The sequence below is a fragment of the Serinus canaria genome, chromosome 1 (genome assembly GCF_022539315.1).
Source record: "Serinus canaria isolate serCan28SL12 chromosome 1, serCan2020, whole genome shotgun sequence".
In the NCBI taxonomy this organism is placed as follows: Eukaryota; Metazoa; Chordata; class Aves; order Passeriformes; family Fringillidae; genus Serinus; species Serinus canaria.
The window spans coordinates 88,824,378-88,841,497 of record NC_066313.1 but is presented as its reverse complement, the minus strand read 5'-3'; the positions used below and the strand labels follow the sequence as shown (position 1 = coordinate 88,841,497).

General features: G+C 38.9%; 1 protein-coding gene across 2 annotated transcripts in view; it reads left to right on the top strand.

Annotated features, from left to right (window-relative positions):
* Window positions 1-68: 68 nt before the first annotated feature.
* CUL4A (cullin 4A) overlaps window positions 69-17,120 on the top strand; it is a 34,422-nt gene continuing 17,370 nt past the window's right edge. The window contains exons 1-9 of one of the 2 annotated variants that reach the window (XM_050974724.1): window positions 69-336; window positions 873-988; window positions 4,279-4,383; window positions 6,464-6,532; window positions 8,303-8,376; window positions 9,812-9,974; window positions 11,696-11,785; window positions 12,228-12,310; window positions 15,324-15,391. In XM_050974724.1, the coding sequence (XP_050830681.1) occupies window positions 171-336; window positions 873-988; window positions 4,279-4,383; window positions 6,464-6,532; window positions 8,303-8,376; window positions 9,812-9,974; window positions 11,696-11,785; window positions 12,228-12,310; window positions 15,324-15,391 (934 nt within the window). In that variant the 5' untranslated portion in view covers window positions 69-170. Of the gene's footprint in view, window positions 337-872; window positions 989-4,278; window positions 4,384-6,463; window positions 6,533-7,643; window positions 7,791-8,302; window positions 8,377-9,811; window positions 9,975-11,695; window positions 11,786-12,227; window positions 12,311-15,323; window positions 15,392-17,120 lie in introns of those variants that run through there. The other variant, XM_030234650.2, reaches the window with a different exon arrangement.

Sequence of the window (17,120 nt, the reverse complement as noted above, 5' to 3'; positions counted from 1 at the left end):
GCTATCGGTGCCTCCCCTCGGCGGCACTTGGCAGTCGTCCGCAGGCAGTGGGGGAGGGCGGCTGGGTGGTGGCGGTGGCGGAGGAGGAGGAGGGGAGCGGAGGCGGGGACCAGCCGGCCCCGGCCCAGCCCAGCGCGTTGCCCCGGCCGGACACGGCGCCCGGGGCGGAGATGGCGGACGAACCGCAGAAGAAGTCGCACTTGTCGGCCTTGGTGGGACACACGAACGGGCTCACCAAGCCCGCGTCGCTGACCGCCACCCGCTCTACGGGAGGGGGAGGAGGAGGCGGAGGCGCGACCGCCTCCTCCAAGAAACTCGTGATCAAGAACTTCAGAGGTGGGTACGGGGCAGGCCGGGCCCTCTGTCCTGGCAGGTGCGCTCGGCCCGATCTTTGTTTACTGCGGCCCCGGCCGCTCCCCGCCCCTTGCCCGCGGCCGGGCCCCGCCGCTGTCACCCGCCCCGCCTCCGTATCGGCGAGGGGCGGCTGCCGCGGGGCTGATAACGCCGCCGGGCTGATAACGCCGCCGGCACCGTGCCCGTGTAAGGGCTCCCGGGGACACGCGTGGGGCTCCGTGCGCGGGGGCAGCGGCCTTAGGGAGCGGGCAGAAAGCCACCTTAGTGTCAGCGCTGATTAAAGCCAGGCCAGGGTGGTTGCCTCGCTAAAAGTAACACGGGCGTCAAACACAGCAGCCGGGGGTGAAGCGCGTCGTGCAAAGGCTCGGGTGGAATTAGTGACCCCTCTGTGTGTGCCAGAGTTACATGGCCAAGAGCACAGTGGCTTGGCAGAACTTGGTGGAGCAGCAGGGAGGGAGACATTGCTGCAGGCTCCCATTGGGTGGCCGTTTTCAAACTGCCTGTGTCTTACTTCACAGAAAGACCCAAATTACCAGATAATTATACTCAGGACACCTGGCAGAAACTTCATGAGGCGGTGGGAGCAATACAGAGTAGCATTTCTATTAAATACAACCTTGAAGAGCTCTACCAGGTAAGCTACGTAAGGTTTTGGTTTCGTTTTTTGCAAGTAAACTGCTTTGGCACGCATTCAGCAGAATGTATTTTGATTTCTTAAAAGCTGATTTAGTACGTACTCTGTTTCTAGTCAGTTTTTGTTTATCAGTTCCTCGGAGAGCTACCAGGATCTGGGCCCATGAAAAAGCAGTTTCTGTTGGAAGGCGCACAAAGCTATTCCTGGGCAGGGCTGAGATCTAAGTCTTAGTATCTTCAATACTCTGCCCACTCAACGTGCTGAAAACAGGATGTTACTCTAACAGGGTTATGAAGTGATATATTTTATGATTATTTTTGTACATGCTCTGGTCTCTTGTAAATAGTAATATTGAAATATTTGATATTATTACGATATAATATTGCACTTCTGTATCTTCTGGGGAATTAAAAAGTAATCTTGATTGAGCAGGCAACAAACTGTCCCTTTACCCACATTTCAGATTACTGTTACGTTTTCATAACAATCACAATCTTAGTTTTCCTGCTCAAGTGGTGGAAAAGCATTTCTGGAGCACTTGGACTACTGGAGCAGGGGCTAGGGAGGGTAAAAGACAGATGGACTCCTGAGCCATTTCTCTACTTTCTCCAATTATATGTGGTTTAGTTCTATGTTATTTCAGATGGATGTGCCTTGAGGTATTTAGCTGAAGTGGTAGCTTTTTTGAGTGATCATGCTATAAAAGATTACTGATGTGCTATTTTGTGCTACATAATGTAAGTTAGTTATGAATTTTCTGTGGGTGCAAGTGTTTGATCTGCAGATTGATGTCCTTGCCAGACCAGGACTGAAAACATTATGCACATCTAAAATGTTCTAAATGTTTAGTTGAAGTGCAGAGGGTGAGACTGTGAGAGAGAAGGCCAATAGTCTGTACTGGGTCCCTGTTCAAGAAGATCAGGATGGATTTCAGAACTGACTATGCTTACCTCTTTAATTAGGGTATGTAATATATGGGTCTAAAATGGCTGATTATGTAAATGTATATTGACTTAAAGTAATTATTCCCTTTAAATTGAAAGCTTGAATGTATTATATTTATCTGTTAATACTTGCAGATTTGCACAGTTTGAATGACATAGTGCATTTTATTGTTTTAAATTCAGCATTTGAAAAACCCTGCTTTTTCATGTCTAACAAAAAAAAAAATCAAAAAACAAAAACCAGCCCACAGATGCTTTGAGTGTTACCTAACTTGTTTTCAGAGGCTCAGAAATGAGATTATAGTAATATGGCTATGAAATCACTAGGGTACAGCTTGAGTTTTGGCAGAAGAGGAGAGATAGTTCAGATAAACTGTGAAGGGAGAACTGTACTTCTTGCTTTTTCTCTTTGCCTGCTTATTTGTAAAAACTGTGCAAGGCTGGTTGAACAATCCTTAAGGCAGCAAATCAGGAAGATTTCTGCACAGCAAGTGGTGGTGCTCGGTGTGCCTGTGCAGGGACAGGTATTTACTGTCCTGCCAGAGGAATAAAAGATGAGGTTCAGCATCCATTGGAAACCTGATCTGTATTTACAGATTATTTTAACTGCCTGTTGGTGAGCATCGAGTCATCCACAGGGGAAAATGTCTCTGGGTGCAGCAGTTTTTACTATCAGGCCTTTGTGGTGGGTTTTTGGGTTTTTTTTGAGTTTTTATCTGACATTATGGCAGGAACTGAGAGGCCTGCTAGAGTTCAGTGCACTCAGTGGGCTGGTGTATCAGCCTACAGTTGAACCTTCTGATTTATTTATTTAATTTGGCACGGTGGCTGAGAAGAAACCGAAGAACAATGATGAGGCTGAGTGGGAAGCCTGAAGGATACTCCTTTCCAGGCAGTAGAGGCAGCATGGAATCAGGCATGAGGGTGCTTGGCAGAAATGTAGTCAGTGAGCAGTGGGAGGGTGGCAGCCAGTTTTTTGTGACTAAAATAGAAATGATGTCTGGGATTGGTGGTAGATTGCACAGATTTTGATAGAAGTAGCTTTTACTTGATGGGATAGAGAAAGTGGGGCAGAACAAAGAATTGCTGAATGAGGAGTGAGTGATAAAAATAATAGAAAAAGAAAATTACCTTTGCAGCAAGGTGCTAAATAACCTGAATTGGGGCAGCACTGCCCTTCTGGAGGACATAGAACAGGACAGGGTAGTAGCAAAGGAAAGACAGTAGAGCAATGAAGGAAAAAAGTATGAGAGTCCTGACCAGACTTATAATTGGATGGGTGGATAGGAGTGGCTATAACATTATCTGCAAAGTGATTGTCTGAATACTGTTTGTTGCAAGTTATCATTTTACTTACCTTAAGACCAGATGAAAAACATTATAGGCACTGTATTATAGTTTTGTTTGTTTGCATATTTTAATGGTGTATCAAAATTGTGGAGGCCATTTTTATGCACATTTAAATAAAAATAGATTAGGTAGGTTAGAATCCTCTGGAGCAGAGGAAAATATTCTTGGGTCGGTTTTAGTTGCCCAGGTGACCTAGTGCTTTAAATCCTGGCAGTGTTCTGTGCAGTATTGCCTCATAATATAACAGCAGCTGATATTAATACAGCGACTACCTGAACATTTGGTTTTGGGCAGAATTGGCATCCTTAGTCAACTAAGGATAAATACTCAACTAAATCCTATGAGTTTCCAATAAATAAGTTCAAGTCTTTATGTAATGGTTAACATGGGGTTGATTTTGGGGCTTTTGTTATTGTTTGGGGCTTTTCTTAATTATTTTTTTCCTCTCAGTTTACGTACCTTAGCATGAGTGTGTAAATCAGTGGAAATACTTGGGAAGAAATAAGTGGATAAAAAGACAGGAAAGGAGCTATACTCATTTACCATTTAGACAGACTGGCTGAAATGTCCAACTTAAAGTTAAACATTATAAAAAAATTAAAATACTTGGTATGGTTGTGTTCCTGCTCCAAAAAAAGCACTTGTGTGCATACTGAAGAATGCACAAAATGGACCTTCTAGAGGAGTTCTACTGCTGAGTAGTACAGAAGGAGGCAGAATTCTGGTAGTGTTTAACAGCACATCTGAAATATGACCCATATTGTGATGATGGATCTTGTTTGTGACACAAAATCTTGCAGAATAAGAGGGGACCAAAATCAGGAGGGACTCCTGAAGTCTTAATTTTTCTGCATAACTTTGTTTTGATGTTTTGGTTTTGTGCACAGCTTGAACATGTAACACTGAATTTTTTTTTCTTTTGTCTGCCTTAATTACATAGACACAAAAATTTAAGTTCTTTTTTTGTCTCATTCATAATCCTTTTTTGGTTTTTAGGCTGTTGAAAATCTCTGTTCCTACAAAGTCTCTGCTACACTGTACAAACAGCTGCGACAAGTCTGTGAAGAACATGTGAAAGCACAAATCCTTCAGTTTAGAGAATATCCTTTTGTCGTGCACAGAAGTGGTTAGAATGGTTAGTTTAAATCATTATTTTTTAAAACAAGACTTTGCAAAAAATGCACTAGAAATTGTCAATGTGTTAAAGAGATTCTTTGCTTACATGTTTTTAAATCAGTCATAGGCAGCTTTAGTCATCTAAGTGAATAAATTGTGTATTGATGTGTAGCATCCTAGTAAGAATTTATTTATCATTTGAATAGGGATGCAAATTTTACAATAAATCTAGAAAATATCAATACCACTATGAGATATCTCAGCAGGTATGAATTTCTGCGGGAGGTGAGTAGTGATGCTTATGGCAGCAGTAGCTTAAAAAAAACCCCACAGTGATTATCAACAACAGTAAAAAAATTTTCATACACAGTGTACCTGTTTGACTGAAAATAACTACTGGTCAACAGTGATGTATCACAGAGGCATTCAACAAGCTTTCATGTATCTTCTGTGTACCTTGGGGGGGTTCTTGGAAGAGAGCTCTAAGTTCAAGAGATCATTTGACTGCCTTGAGATGCATAGAAGGATGAAGTTTTATCATAAATTTCCCCATGGTTTACTGAAGTTATATTGCTGGACTTTTCTTCTGGCTGAATGGGTCACAGAAGTGCCTATAGATCTTGTGTGGACACCTGGCTGTAGCCAGCCTTGTTTCCTGAATCCAGTCAAGCTTTACATGCTGAGAAGGTGCTTTATATCATAGGTGTCTTATGTGTAATAGCCACATTGGGCTTGCACTGCTGGAGCAGCAGATGAATAGTCTGTGTCCACCTTGCTGTCCCCAAATTCCAGGAAAATGCCTTAGCCAGCAGATGATGGATGGAGAGTGCCATATTGAACAGATATTACAGCACTGTGGCTGCTGGCATTGTTTTCAAGCTCTCTAGGATTTTTTTAGCAGAAAATGATAGGATAAAGTAGGAAAAAAAAAAAAAAAAACCAAGGGGCCGTGGCCCAGAACGAGCCTCCTTTCCAGGTGAAAGCTTTTAATTGTGCTTTGAATTGTGACTCTCAGTTTCTTGGTTCACTGCAGTCCCCAGGTAGGTGCCTACACTCAGAATAATTTGGGGTTTTTAATTGTATGTAGCACACACATGATTTCAGGCTGTGTGGTTTTGGTTTTTGTTGATGGTTTGGTTTGGGGTTTTTTTGAGTCCCATTTATGACATCTGGCTTCTACATAGCACATTAATACAGTAGTCTTTAACATACCTGGTCTTTGAGAACCAAATTTTAGTCTTCTTTAAAGCAGTGTACAACCATCTTTTGCATTCCTGCTTTTTCAGACTTCAGATGATGTTATGAAGAAAACATTTTAAAACTAGTGTTTTCAAACTTTGCTTTCACCTTGCCCTCTTGACAAGGGGATGGTGGATTGGAGAGTTGAAAATTTAATATTTCACAGGTGTGCCACTTTGTATCCCAAGGGACATGAGATCAGATTAATCAGATTTGGCCAGAATGAGTTGAAAATGATAATGTGTGGGAGAGGAAGGTAAAGCCTGATTTAGATTTACTTGTGAGATACATGAGAAATGTATTATTTGTAAATAACAGTTGGATCTGTTGTGTAATGAAGAAACCTCTGTAGATTACTTAGGGTGACCTGGAGATGTATATGAAAAGAGTGGTATTTGGATTTGTTGAGGATTATTTAGAACTGTAACTGCTTTTAAGAGATTAGGGTCACTCCTGTTGTGCTCAGTGTGAACTCATTAAATAAACAAAATAACCTCTCCATCCCTCTCACCTCAGTTGGTGACAAACGTGTGTTTGATGCTGGTGGGATTTCTTGTTTAAATCTATATTAAGGTTGCACAGTGCAGCCACTAGATGGTATTACTGAAGAGCTGGGAGTGTTATTCCTTGAAAACACAGGGAGGCCTTTTGGAGAGCTGCCAGCCTCTGTGCTGGGCAGCTCTGCAATTAATGGTTTATCCCTGGCAGGCACAGTAGCATTGGAATATCCATGGAGCAGCTTTGCCTAATGGCTGGCAAAGATCATCTCCAGAATCTGGCCTCTAAAGATACTGGTAAACTAGTTTTCCTTAATGGGTGCTGTACAGATTCTCTGGATAGTCTTTTATTTTTAAAGAAGATAAATAAATGCTGGCAAGATCATTGCCGACAAATGGTAAGTTGAATGTTTGTTCAGAGTTTATATCCTTGAGGTGTGAAATCTGACTAAAATAAGTTTGTCATAGTTTTAGCTTGGGACTGCACTGCATTTCCTCCTCCAAGTTTTAGCATTGCTTTTCACTTTCCCCTTTGCTGGCTGAGAGAACTGCTGTTGTTGACATGTAGGTTCTGTTAACTCTGACTTTGATAGGTTCATTTAAGGATTGAACATCACTCAAATTTAGTGACACCTTTATTTCTTTGGGTGGAAAGAAAAACTAACCAAGAAATGCTGAAGTTGTTTGCTATTCGTAATTTTAAGTAATTTGGGGAGTCTTTGCTTTTAAATAGCTCCAAGAACTAGGTTAACTTGAGAATTTTTTTTTCGAAGCAGAGATTTTATCCTGACTATAGAGCTGAGAAACAGAAAGGATAAAGAACTGAAACTTGCTTTCTATCTGCCTTTTTTGTCTTCTACCTCCACAATGATTTATGTTGCAGAAAAAAGTCCTCTCTGAAACACACTCTATGAAAACTGTGCCTTTAAGAAGGCACCATTTTAATTCCAAACTAACATTTTACAATGCGTTTATATTGCATTATCACTTACGTAGCTTTGGCTGATCATGCCCCACATGGTTGAATTTCTCTTTTCATTGCTTGAATCTACTGTTCTTTTCTTTCCTGTGAGGCTTGGGCAGAGGTATATGATTTTTATCTGAATTAAAAATGGAAGGTGTTAGGGAAACTATTTGAATTCAGCAGTCTGATGAAAACAGAGTTGAAGATACTGCCTTGAAAATGTAGTTAGTGTGAACCTGTGTTTTCATGAAAGGGCTTTTGCTGTTAACACTGTTTGCTTTAATTACTTCTAAACTTTCTTTTTTTTTTTTTTTTTTTTTTTATTCCTTAAAGGAACAACCTGTAGCAAGTGGCTTTCTTGCCTATGTGCTGGGTCAGCACTTGTGCTATTTAAGAAAAAAAAAAAATCAGCTGTACTGCTGTTTTGCTTTAATATGCTTGGCCAGTAACTATATCAGCCTGAGAATTGCTTCAGAGGCAATGAAATCTTTTAGGAAAGGAGTAGGTGGACAGCTGGGAATAGAAATCTCTATCTGGCCTGGGGGGAGTTACTGACATCCGGAGTTACACGACTGCTAAACTGGGAGTTGGGCAGCCTTCTTATGAGCAAAGTTAAAAATGGATTTTGAATGTAAAAGTCTAGTAAGCTACAAAGCCACCTCCTCCTCCCACTTCTTTATTTTAAAAAAAAGGTAATATATTTTTATACCTTCTTTTGACTGTTGGATTTAATGTATCTCTATTTTTCTTATGAATTTGGCAGCTAACTTTTACTATGAAAAGATCTGTTGTACAGCTCATTACTGTCTTAGTTTAAACTTTTGTTTGTTTTGTTTTTTTTTTTTTATTTTAAAGCAAGAAGCATGGCAGCATGCTATTTCAGGGTGTTTACTGACTGTATTGGAGGTACTGTTTGAATAGCTTTGTATATTAGTGGTATAAAACTCCTAACAAGCTAATAAAACTATTTAGTTAATGGTTATGAATTTGAAAACTGTCTTGGATGTACTTGGGAATACCACCAAGTAATAGTATTAACTTCAATAGATTGCATACCCATGGCTGTACAAGTCACCATAAAAGTTTAAAATACCCACATTGGTAAATGAGGTGTGTGTCTGTGATGTAGTTTTTCAGAAGTTGTTTTATAATTTAAAATACCACATGGAGATGAAGAGAAAAATATTTTCTTTATACATTTCAGATCATGATCAGAAGCATTTTCTTATTTTTGGATCGTACATATGTGCTTCAGAATTCAGTGCTTCCTTCTATATGGTAGGTATCCATGTAAGTATTCCTATAATCTTTAGAGTGTTGATGTACTATTACATTTGCAAAGATTTAAAATAAATTTTTCACATTATATTTGATCTATATAGTAGATCTCTAAAATTTGGTGTCACTTTATGAAGATGCATGTGTGTGTCAGCATATGTATGTTAATGTCCTCCTTCCCCAGGAATATTCACTGTCAAGGAGGGTGCAAAAGAGGAAGGTCTGTGAACATGGGCTTCAAAGTCAAGGCTTATGTGTAGCTGTTGTTGTCAGAGCCTGGGTGAGGTTGACTCTGTGGGATCCTCCCCTTGACTGCTGTTTCCCACCTTAGCACTGGGCCAGCATTACTGTAGGTGCTCCTGGTTTTGATAAAATTCAACACTCAGCTTCTTGCTCTGTTTTCTTAAGTTAGTCAGATACAGTGACAAGGTGCAGATTATCTTTCCAGCTCTGGTCACTTGATGATGCTTTTTTACTTTCAGCTCACCATGGTCACATCTTTGGGCATTCTGCTTTAAAGCTTCCCCCCTGAGGGGCATTTTACATCATTGCCCAAGCAAACAAACCCAGGCTTTGCCAAACATTTCTGGTAATGTTACTACTTTATCTGAAGTGCCCTCCCCACAAAAAAAAAAAAAAAAAAAGGTAGATAAAGTACTGAAGTAAGAGCATGTCTTTTCCCTGCCTGGCTGGCTGCTGTGCTCTTGTGAGTTCCTCAGGCTGTCTGAAGAGCCTGGCATCTTCCTCCAGCCTCTTGCTTGTCCAGTGGACATCTTTTGTTCCCAGCTTCAGCAGTTTTCTGCCAACTCTTTGTATTAGGCTTCTTTATACTAAACATGGATGATGAGGTCTGTTCATACTTTGTCTTCTTTTTTTCCCACTGTTAAAATTCCTTTTATTAAAATCCTGATGCATGTGAAGAAGTTGGAGGTAACAAGTTCTATCTAGGATTGCTCAATATTGTTTCAATATTTAACAATTAGCTGCTCCATGGCTTAGAGGCACCATTCCTCATCATCTTAGAATGAAACAAGAATCTGATAGAGGGGGTAAGATCCTAAAGATACAAAGAATTCATGCTTTGAACAAAACTTACCAATCACACATAGAATGTCTGATCCAGGGAATTTTATATTAAGGTATATGATCAGGTTTGGGGTTTTTTTTAATAAGCAGAGAAACTTACAGTCTGTTATGTGAAAGTTGGACAGGCTGCTAACAGTTCTCCACTGAAGTGTATGCATGTGGTAGCATGTGATCTGGTATTTTTAGGATAATTCTTGTACAGTTCTGTTAGAGGATGGTGTCAAAAAGAGAACACACACCATTAATATATACTTTTTCTGTATAATATATATACACTGTGTATATTTTAAACATATGTATGATTTTTCAAAAGACTCAACAGTGTGACTAATTTTCAATATCCACATAGGGATATGGGGCTAGAGTTATTTAGAAACCATATCATTAGTGACAAGCAAGTTCAAACCAAGACTATTGATGGAATTCTCCTGCTGATCGAGCGAGAACGAAGTGGTGAAGCTGTGGACAGGAGTTTGCTGCGGAGTTTGTTGAGCATGCTCTCAGATCTGCAGGTGAGTGCAGCCAAATTCACTAGTAACAGCTCTGTTTAGAAGCACAGTGTGGATTGCCTGAGTCCTGTTTTGTACAAAAACTATCCTGTTCACCTAGTAAATGTGTGTAAAATCTATTACATTGGTATGATTACCTCTTCTTTACCCCATGTGCAGTCTTGTACTGTTTTTAAATGAGACCTCTTTGCCTGTTTTCCTTAGCAGAGGTAATGGCCTCAGGTCTTAATAGATTTGCAGTATTTTGTCTGTCTTAATCACTCATGTCATTAATCACTTAACGTCTCATCCTAGTGCCAGTTAAATGTAGGAACAGAAAGATCCCTCTCTGTCACTGTAAAAAGGTGTCAGTTTTTGGAGTCCAGATCTTGGGTCTGTATCACAAAACCATCACTCTGCTGGCAGTGTCTTAGAAATGCTGAGGATAGAATGGGATGCCATATTAAGGCCAAGGTTTTCAGATAGATCATGTCAAGCTGCAATTTACTGGAACTTTCCATGAGCAAAGATAGTAAGTAACCAAGGAGACTGACAAATGCTGTGCTTCTGGCCTTTACATAGGTTGTCCTTGAGTTAGCGTTGCAGCCTTGGGATGTGGGATCTGCAATGAAACTTCTGAAACCTGCTGAGGTAGCTCCATTTCAAAGTGGCAATACAGCATTACAAAACTGGCTGAAGGTTTGAAGAGGCAGACTACATAAAAAAGCCCTTTCTGGTTAGGCAGCTTACCTGGTTTTCTGCCTTTCATGTTAATTCTCTTGGCTTTAATCTGTAGCTTCCTCTCTCATCCCAGAAAAATTAATCTGTTTGAGAGAGAAACTATTGGAAAAAAAAGATTAAGTTTTTGAAAGTGATAGAATAGTTTGGGTTGGAAGGGATCTTAAAGATCATCTAGCTCCCACCCCCCTGCATTGGGCAGGGAACCTTCAGCCAGGAGTCCTTAAGAGACAAAAAATGGTCAGAATGTAATGAGCTTTACAGCTCTGTTATATGTTTTGGAAAAAATATTTTCTTCTATTCTTCCACCACACTCAAGGAATTTTCCCTTTTTCTGTTCACTCTCCCTCTGTTTACATATTAATCCCTAGTTCCTCAGATTGTTAAAACTTTTTCTTTATGTAGTTGTTCTTTCTGACTTACTTCCTTTCTATAGTAAACTGTTAGTCATTATGCAGAGGTTTTTTTAATGTCTATGATGGTTATTGGTACCCTTTTTGTACACCTTATTTGTTCCCTGTAGGAGAAGTTCACCTTATAATAATTTTTCCTGGGCCACTGAGAGAAACTTAGCAGATCTGGAGATGTGTTACTGAGCATATTAATATTTTACTGATGACAGTTACCTGCTTTCTGCTAGTTGGAAGGGTTTTTTTGCTACAGAAATGAGTGGGTGTTTAGATCTCAAGTGAATTGGATGTCATGACTGTGCTGTGATGTTGGGTACTGGTGTTGGGCTGTGCACCTTAAAGAGAAGCCTGTTAATTTAGACTGTTCAGGTACTGATGACTGAAACAAATTGTTGCTGCTCTGGGAGGTCAGTTCTGATCTCAGTCTTTCTGAAACTAGTGGGCAAATAGAAAATTTGTTAATATAATCTTACATTGACATTTCTCACAGCAGAGTGCATCCTTAAAATTTTACTTGTCCTCTTACACCTGACAAACAAAATATGATACTGTTACTGTGAGCTTAATATGAGTAACTATATTGATTTCTTGAGCCAGGTTTACAAGGAATCATTTGAACAGAGGTTTCTGGAAGAGACAAATTGTTTATATGCTGCAGAAGGCCAAAGATTAATGCAGGAAAGAGAGGTAGGTGCATGTGGTAGATGATGGCTTTTATGTTAGTTTTATCAACTGTGGGATTACATAAGAACTTTGGTAGTGCCATGGTGTATTAATGTCCAGTGACATTTACTGGCACACAGGTATTCAAAACACAATATATTGACATGGACCATGGTATTGTATCAACAGGGAGAGCAGACCCCAGGTTTTATTGGAATTTGATGGATACAATTGTGTAGTAACACAGTGACATTTTTGTAGCTAAAGTCACATTATCAACTATAGGGCCTTTAGTATGAAGTAATATTGATTATTTAAAATACAGATTATGTAGTACATAACATTCTGGTGGAATAGTCCTTTCCAATTGATGTACTCTTTTAAAAATGTAGTTTAACTGTCGTGGAACAAGATTAGCTGCCTTTCATAACTTTATAGTTGAACTGGTTTTGTCTTGTCTTGTTAGGTCCCAGAATATCTTCACCATGTTAATAAACGTTTGGAAGAAGAAGGAGACAGAGTTATAACATATTTAGATCACAGCACACAGTGAGTACAAATTTTATAATTTTTGCTGTAATTCAAGCATTCTTCATAAATCAGTATGATTATCTATGATTGTAAAGACACTGAGATAATGTCTTCATTATCTTACAGATATTATCTTGTTGGGAGTGCTTGTGAAATAGCCTTTTTTTTTCAAGACTTTGCTTTTATCAAAAGTTACTTCCTTAAAATGAAAGTATATTTTCTGTAAGAAAGAAGACATTTGTTCAGAAATATTAATTCTGTATAGTGTAGATTTAAAAATTGTATAAGAGCTCAAATTTGCATTATCAAAACAGCAGCTGATTTTAGCTCTTTTTTTACTGATAACATCTTTAACCACAAATCTCTTGAGGGAAGGAAAGACTCATTAGAAAAAAATGCAACCAAAAAAAAAACCACAAACAAAAACCCAAACAAAATCTGAAAAAACCCAGAAGGGCAGAGGACATGAGTATCATTTGTAAACAATCCAAGGTGTGAGCTTAACAGTGCATGAGCTGTTGCCAATGTACTGTGTGAGGTAGCTTGTCCTTTTTTCACGTGGGTTTTAAGTAATAGTTTATGTTTTGTTGGATTAACACATTCCTCCAGGAACTGTCACTACATAAATCCATATAGAAATTGTCCTGTAGTAAGTGTTTGCTTTTTTTTCTTTAGTTGAGAACATGACATTAAATTTATTGGGTTTTAGTCTTCAAGAGGATTTATTGGCATGTCATTTGGTGTCCAGAAGGATAACTGAATAAAAATTCTTTTATTATTTTCCTCAGACATTTTATATAGATGTATAGATATACAGATATGTGTTGTGTGTCATGGCACATATATGAACTTGGATCTTCCTGTAAATGCTGATTGCAGGGTGACTAGCTTTTTCTGGTGAAATCACTCATATTGAAATATGTGGAACTTTCTGTTTATGAAGTTATAGCAAATACATGTATTTATTTACTGTTTAGGTTAAAAAATAGATTGATACCATTACATTTTCAGTCCAAATAGACTCAAGTACTTGCATTGAATCTTGGCCTTAGTTCAAGGCTTAGAAACCTACTTTTAGAAAGGTTCACATTAATTTTCTTCCCCTGCATTAAGAAACAGCAGTTGTTAAAATTAGAGCACTTGAGTGTTCCTAAGGTCATACTCTGTGTGTGCATAAAAACAGCAGAAAGGATGCTGTTTATTTGCAACTGGCTTAATCTTGAGATGGAAAGGATGCTTCTAGGACAAAAGCATCATGTGAAACACCACACCAAATACTTCAGACAACACCTGGGACAACACAAGTGTGTTGTTGCAGCCCACAGAGGGATCCTTTCAGCCCGGCAGTGCATGCTGCTCTGGACAGATGACCAGATTAAGTGTCAGTCAGTAGGTGACCAAGTACATTGCTTTGAGGTCATTCAGAAGGTACCTTCCGGCTCATTCCTTAGCCAAGACAAATACTCATTTTGTTTGCTTGCAAGGATGTAGGGCTTTGCCTCTTGGCCTCAAGCAGACAAATTGTCCCTTTTCTGCTCAGAATAGGTCTTCCACGGCAAGGAATGGTATTTCATGCAACCCTGACTCCTGTTGGAAACAGCCAGCAGCTGCAGATAGCAGTAGTTGGAAAGTGCGTGGGATATAGAAAGTACCGTAAAAATGGCCATGTGTGTGAAAAACAAGGGTCTGTTTAAACAGGATTTCATGTTTGCTTATGACCACTGAAGGGAACAAATGGAGGAAATGTATGTGATGCCCTGATACTCTCCTGGTGTCTGCCTGTTTCCAGCTCAGTGTATTTTCTGAACCTGCTGGGATTTGTGTCTTGGTATCTCAGAAATACTTGCAGTCTCTGATAGGGATTCACATCAGCTTTTCTGTCTGTGCCAGGCTTTGGCAAAGCATTCCACAGGTGATAAATTAGTGCCTCCTTCTAGGTCTGGTACCCAGTACCATTGCTGATGACCCTGGTTCATGCACTGAAAAGTGGTCAATCAGTTCCCTTCACCCCTTTCCTGCCTGTTGATGGTATCCCTAAGTCATCTCCTTCCCAGAAAGAATTGTCTAGACATTGCAGTTGTGTCTCTTGTAGCTGCTGCTGCATGTTTTGATCATCCCTGCTTCCTTCTCTGACCCTTTCCAAATGAAGGACCTAAACTGGTGTGTTGTGTGGAAGGTCAGGCATGTCACTGATGTGCTCTTTCAGGAAAGAGAGTGTGTTACCAAAGGTGCACTTTGAGCAAAAGTGTATTTTCCTACAGGAAAGGCTGCCATCAGTCCAAGTGGAGCACCTCTCTTCCAGGAAATCCCAATTAAGGTTCTGAGAACCAGTTCTATAATACTTTAATGATAAAGAAATGGTTGGTGTTATGTTGTTCCATTGTAAGCAGGGTAGAAGTTTAAACATTGGAATTAATTAATGAAGTGCCTTTGCACTTCAGTCATTTATTTTATATTTTAGGTGATGAAAGATGTATGGGAAAACTTCCCATTATTTTTCAGTCCTGTCTAAAATGCATGAGTAAAGGTAAAAAGTAGGGGATATTCAAGGAGAAATTTAAAAGTTTTTGCAATTTTGTGTCTTGTACCTCTTGCTCAATTTATGCTTGTGTGCATGCATAATACTATTAGCTGAAAATTTTACAATTAACTGAATTTTTGACATAACTAGCGTGTGTTGTATTGGTTTGAAGTGCAAACCCTTGGAGATTTTTGGGTTGTTTGCTTGTTTGTTTCCAGAACTCAATGACTTTTTTCCACTTATGCTTTTGTATTGACTTTTGCAATGTAAGCTTCTCACTTCTGCTGTGTAAGGAATTTCATTTTATCAATTTATTTTTATTTTTAAATTACATACCCAGTTTATTGTTGTATTGTATCACGTGATGGTTTTTGTCTTAATTTATACCGTCTAAGTATAAAATTGTTGGGGGTTTTTGCATTTTAATGTAAGTTATGCACAAATACATTCTGATAGAAGGCAACTCCTTTATACTGTAATGCATCTAATATTTTTTCTTGTATAATTCAGGAAACCACTGATTGCTTGTGTGGAGAAGCAGCTCCTAGGAGAACATTTATCAGCTATTTTGCAAAAAGGTATTTTCTTTTAAATAATTGTAATCTTTGATTAGCAATATAGTCTCATACTCTGCAACAGCTATAAGTTCCATAGCTTTTACTTTAGGAGGTATATTAGTCATGGGAAAAACTTCCACAGACACAGAAAGCCAATCCTGTGATTGTTACCCTCACTGTAACAAGTAAATGGTATATTTGGAAAGAAATGTCTAAAATCCAATTCCATATTTGTAAAGGCTGCTAAGCCTCTAAATCTTCTTTAACTTGCAGCAGCGGGCTTAGGAATTAAACCTTTGGAACTGCTTCTTTCCTAGAATTATATAAACTTCTAAATGAGAGCTGCAGTTGCTATTGTAGCTTCTTTTATGTGATAATCACACGGCTTAAGTGCAATAGTTTCACTTACTCTGGTGATTGTGTAGTTTAAGAATCATGAGTTACTGGAACTGGCAGCGTTTGAAGGAATGAGCTTTGTCTGTCCCTTACCTTTTGTCTGGCAATTTCAGATAAGAGGAGGTCCTTATTAGTGTGTTCAAACTGCCATTTCTGTGTTCCTCTTAATCTCTCCTTTTTCACTGAATTTCTGGGTTTGTTCAGTATTCCCTGATCTTTGAATACTTTAAATGATCTTCTCCTTCTCTTGCAGTAGCCATATTTTAGGTTTTAGATCTTGTAGCAAATTGTCCTTACATCTGTGTTTTAAGTTGCAAAACAGATGTCCCTGGTAGTGTGGTATCTTCAAGCTCCCTCACATCCATGTTTAACACTTTTATGTTATACATACCCTTTCTATGTCTTTCTTTGTCCCTTTTAAAGATGACTTATGCTCATTTTTATCTCAACTACCCTAGGAATAGCTTGTTTCACTATTTTCAATACATTTATAGAAATAGGCTTGGTCACTTCATCTTAGCTATTCATAAACTTACAAACAGAAGGTAAAAATAATTATATTTTGCTGATATGTGTTAATTTTGCTTGCTCTTTAATTCAACTATGATTAAGTCACTTTTCCAATGATATGCTTGTTCATCAAGTGGCTTCATCAGGAAGTATGTGATCTTGCTTTAAACTGAACTTTTTCTTGGTTTACAATATGTATGAGCCATCCATGTAAATATGGAGAGACTTAGATTTTTCCAGATCTCTGGTTACTGTGCTTCAGGACTCCAGTATTGTTGGATCAGGTTTGCATTCTATATCTCTACTGGAAAAAATAGTTTAAAAGCTTCTACAGGTTTGCATTCTATATCTCTACTGGAAAAAATAGTTTAAAAAGCTTCTATCATCACTTGCTTAGTTTTCTGTATTTGTTTGATCTAGGACACATTTTAATTTGCTTGTGACATCTTAGTATTCTGTTCAAGTAGAAAAAGATGCTGTCTTTTGTAGGCTTTCTTTAAGTCAAGGAGTGTGAATTAGTTTGATGCAGGAGAAAAAACCTTAAAAATGCAGGGTTTTCATAAGAAACCTTTTTTTTCTTATGCTAGTATAGCTGCTGTTGACTAGATATTTGGGGTCAGATCTAGTGGTGGGGGGGGTGTTTTGAGAGTAAATAGATTTTCCCAAGGCTATGTCAGTGCTTTCTGGAAGCTCTATGAAACCTTTCATCGGAGGACTTTGCTGCATGTCCTTTTTGTTCATCAGATGTGTGACTAAATATTTTTTTCAGTCACACAGCTCATGTTAGAGAAAGAGGGAAGGCTGTACTTTGTGATCTAGGTTGTAATAAAGCAGATGAATGTTC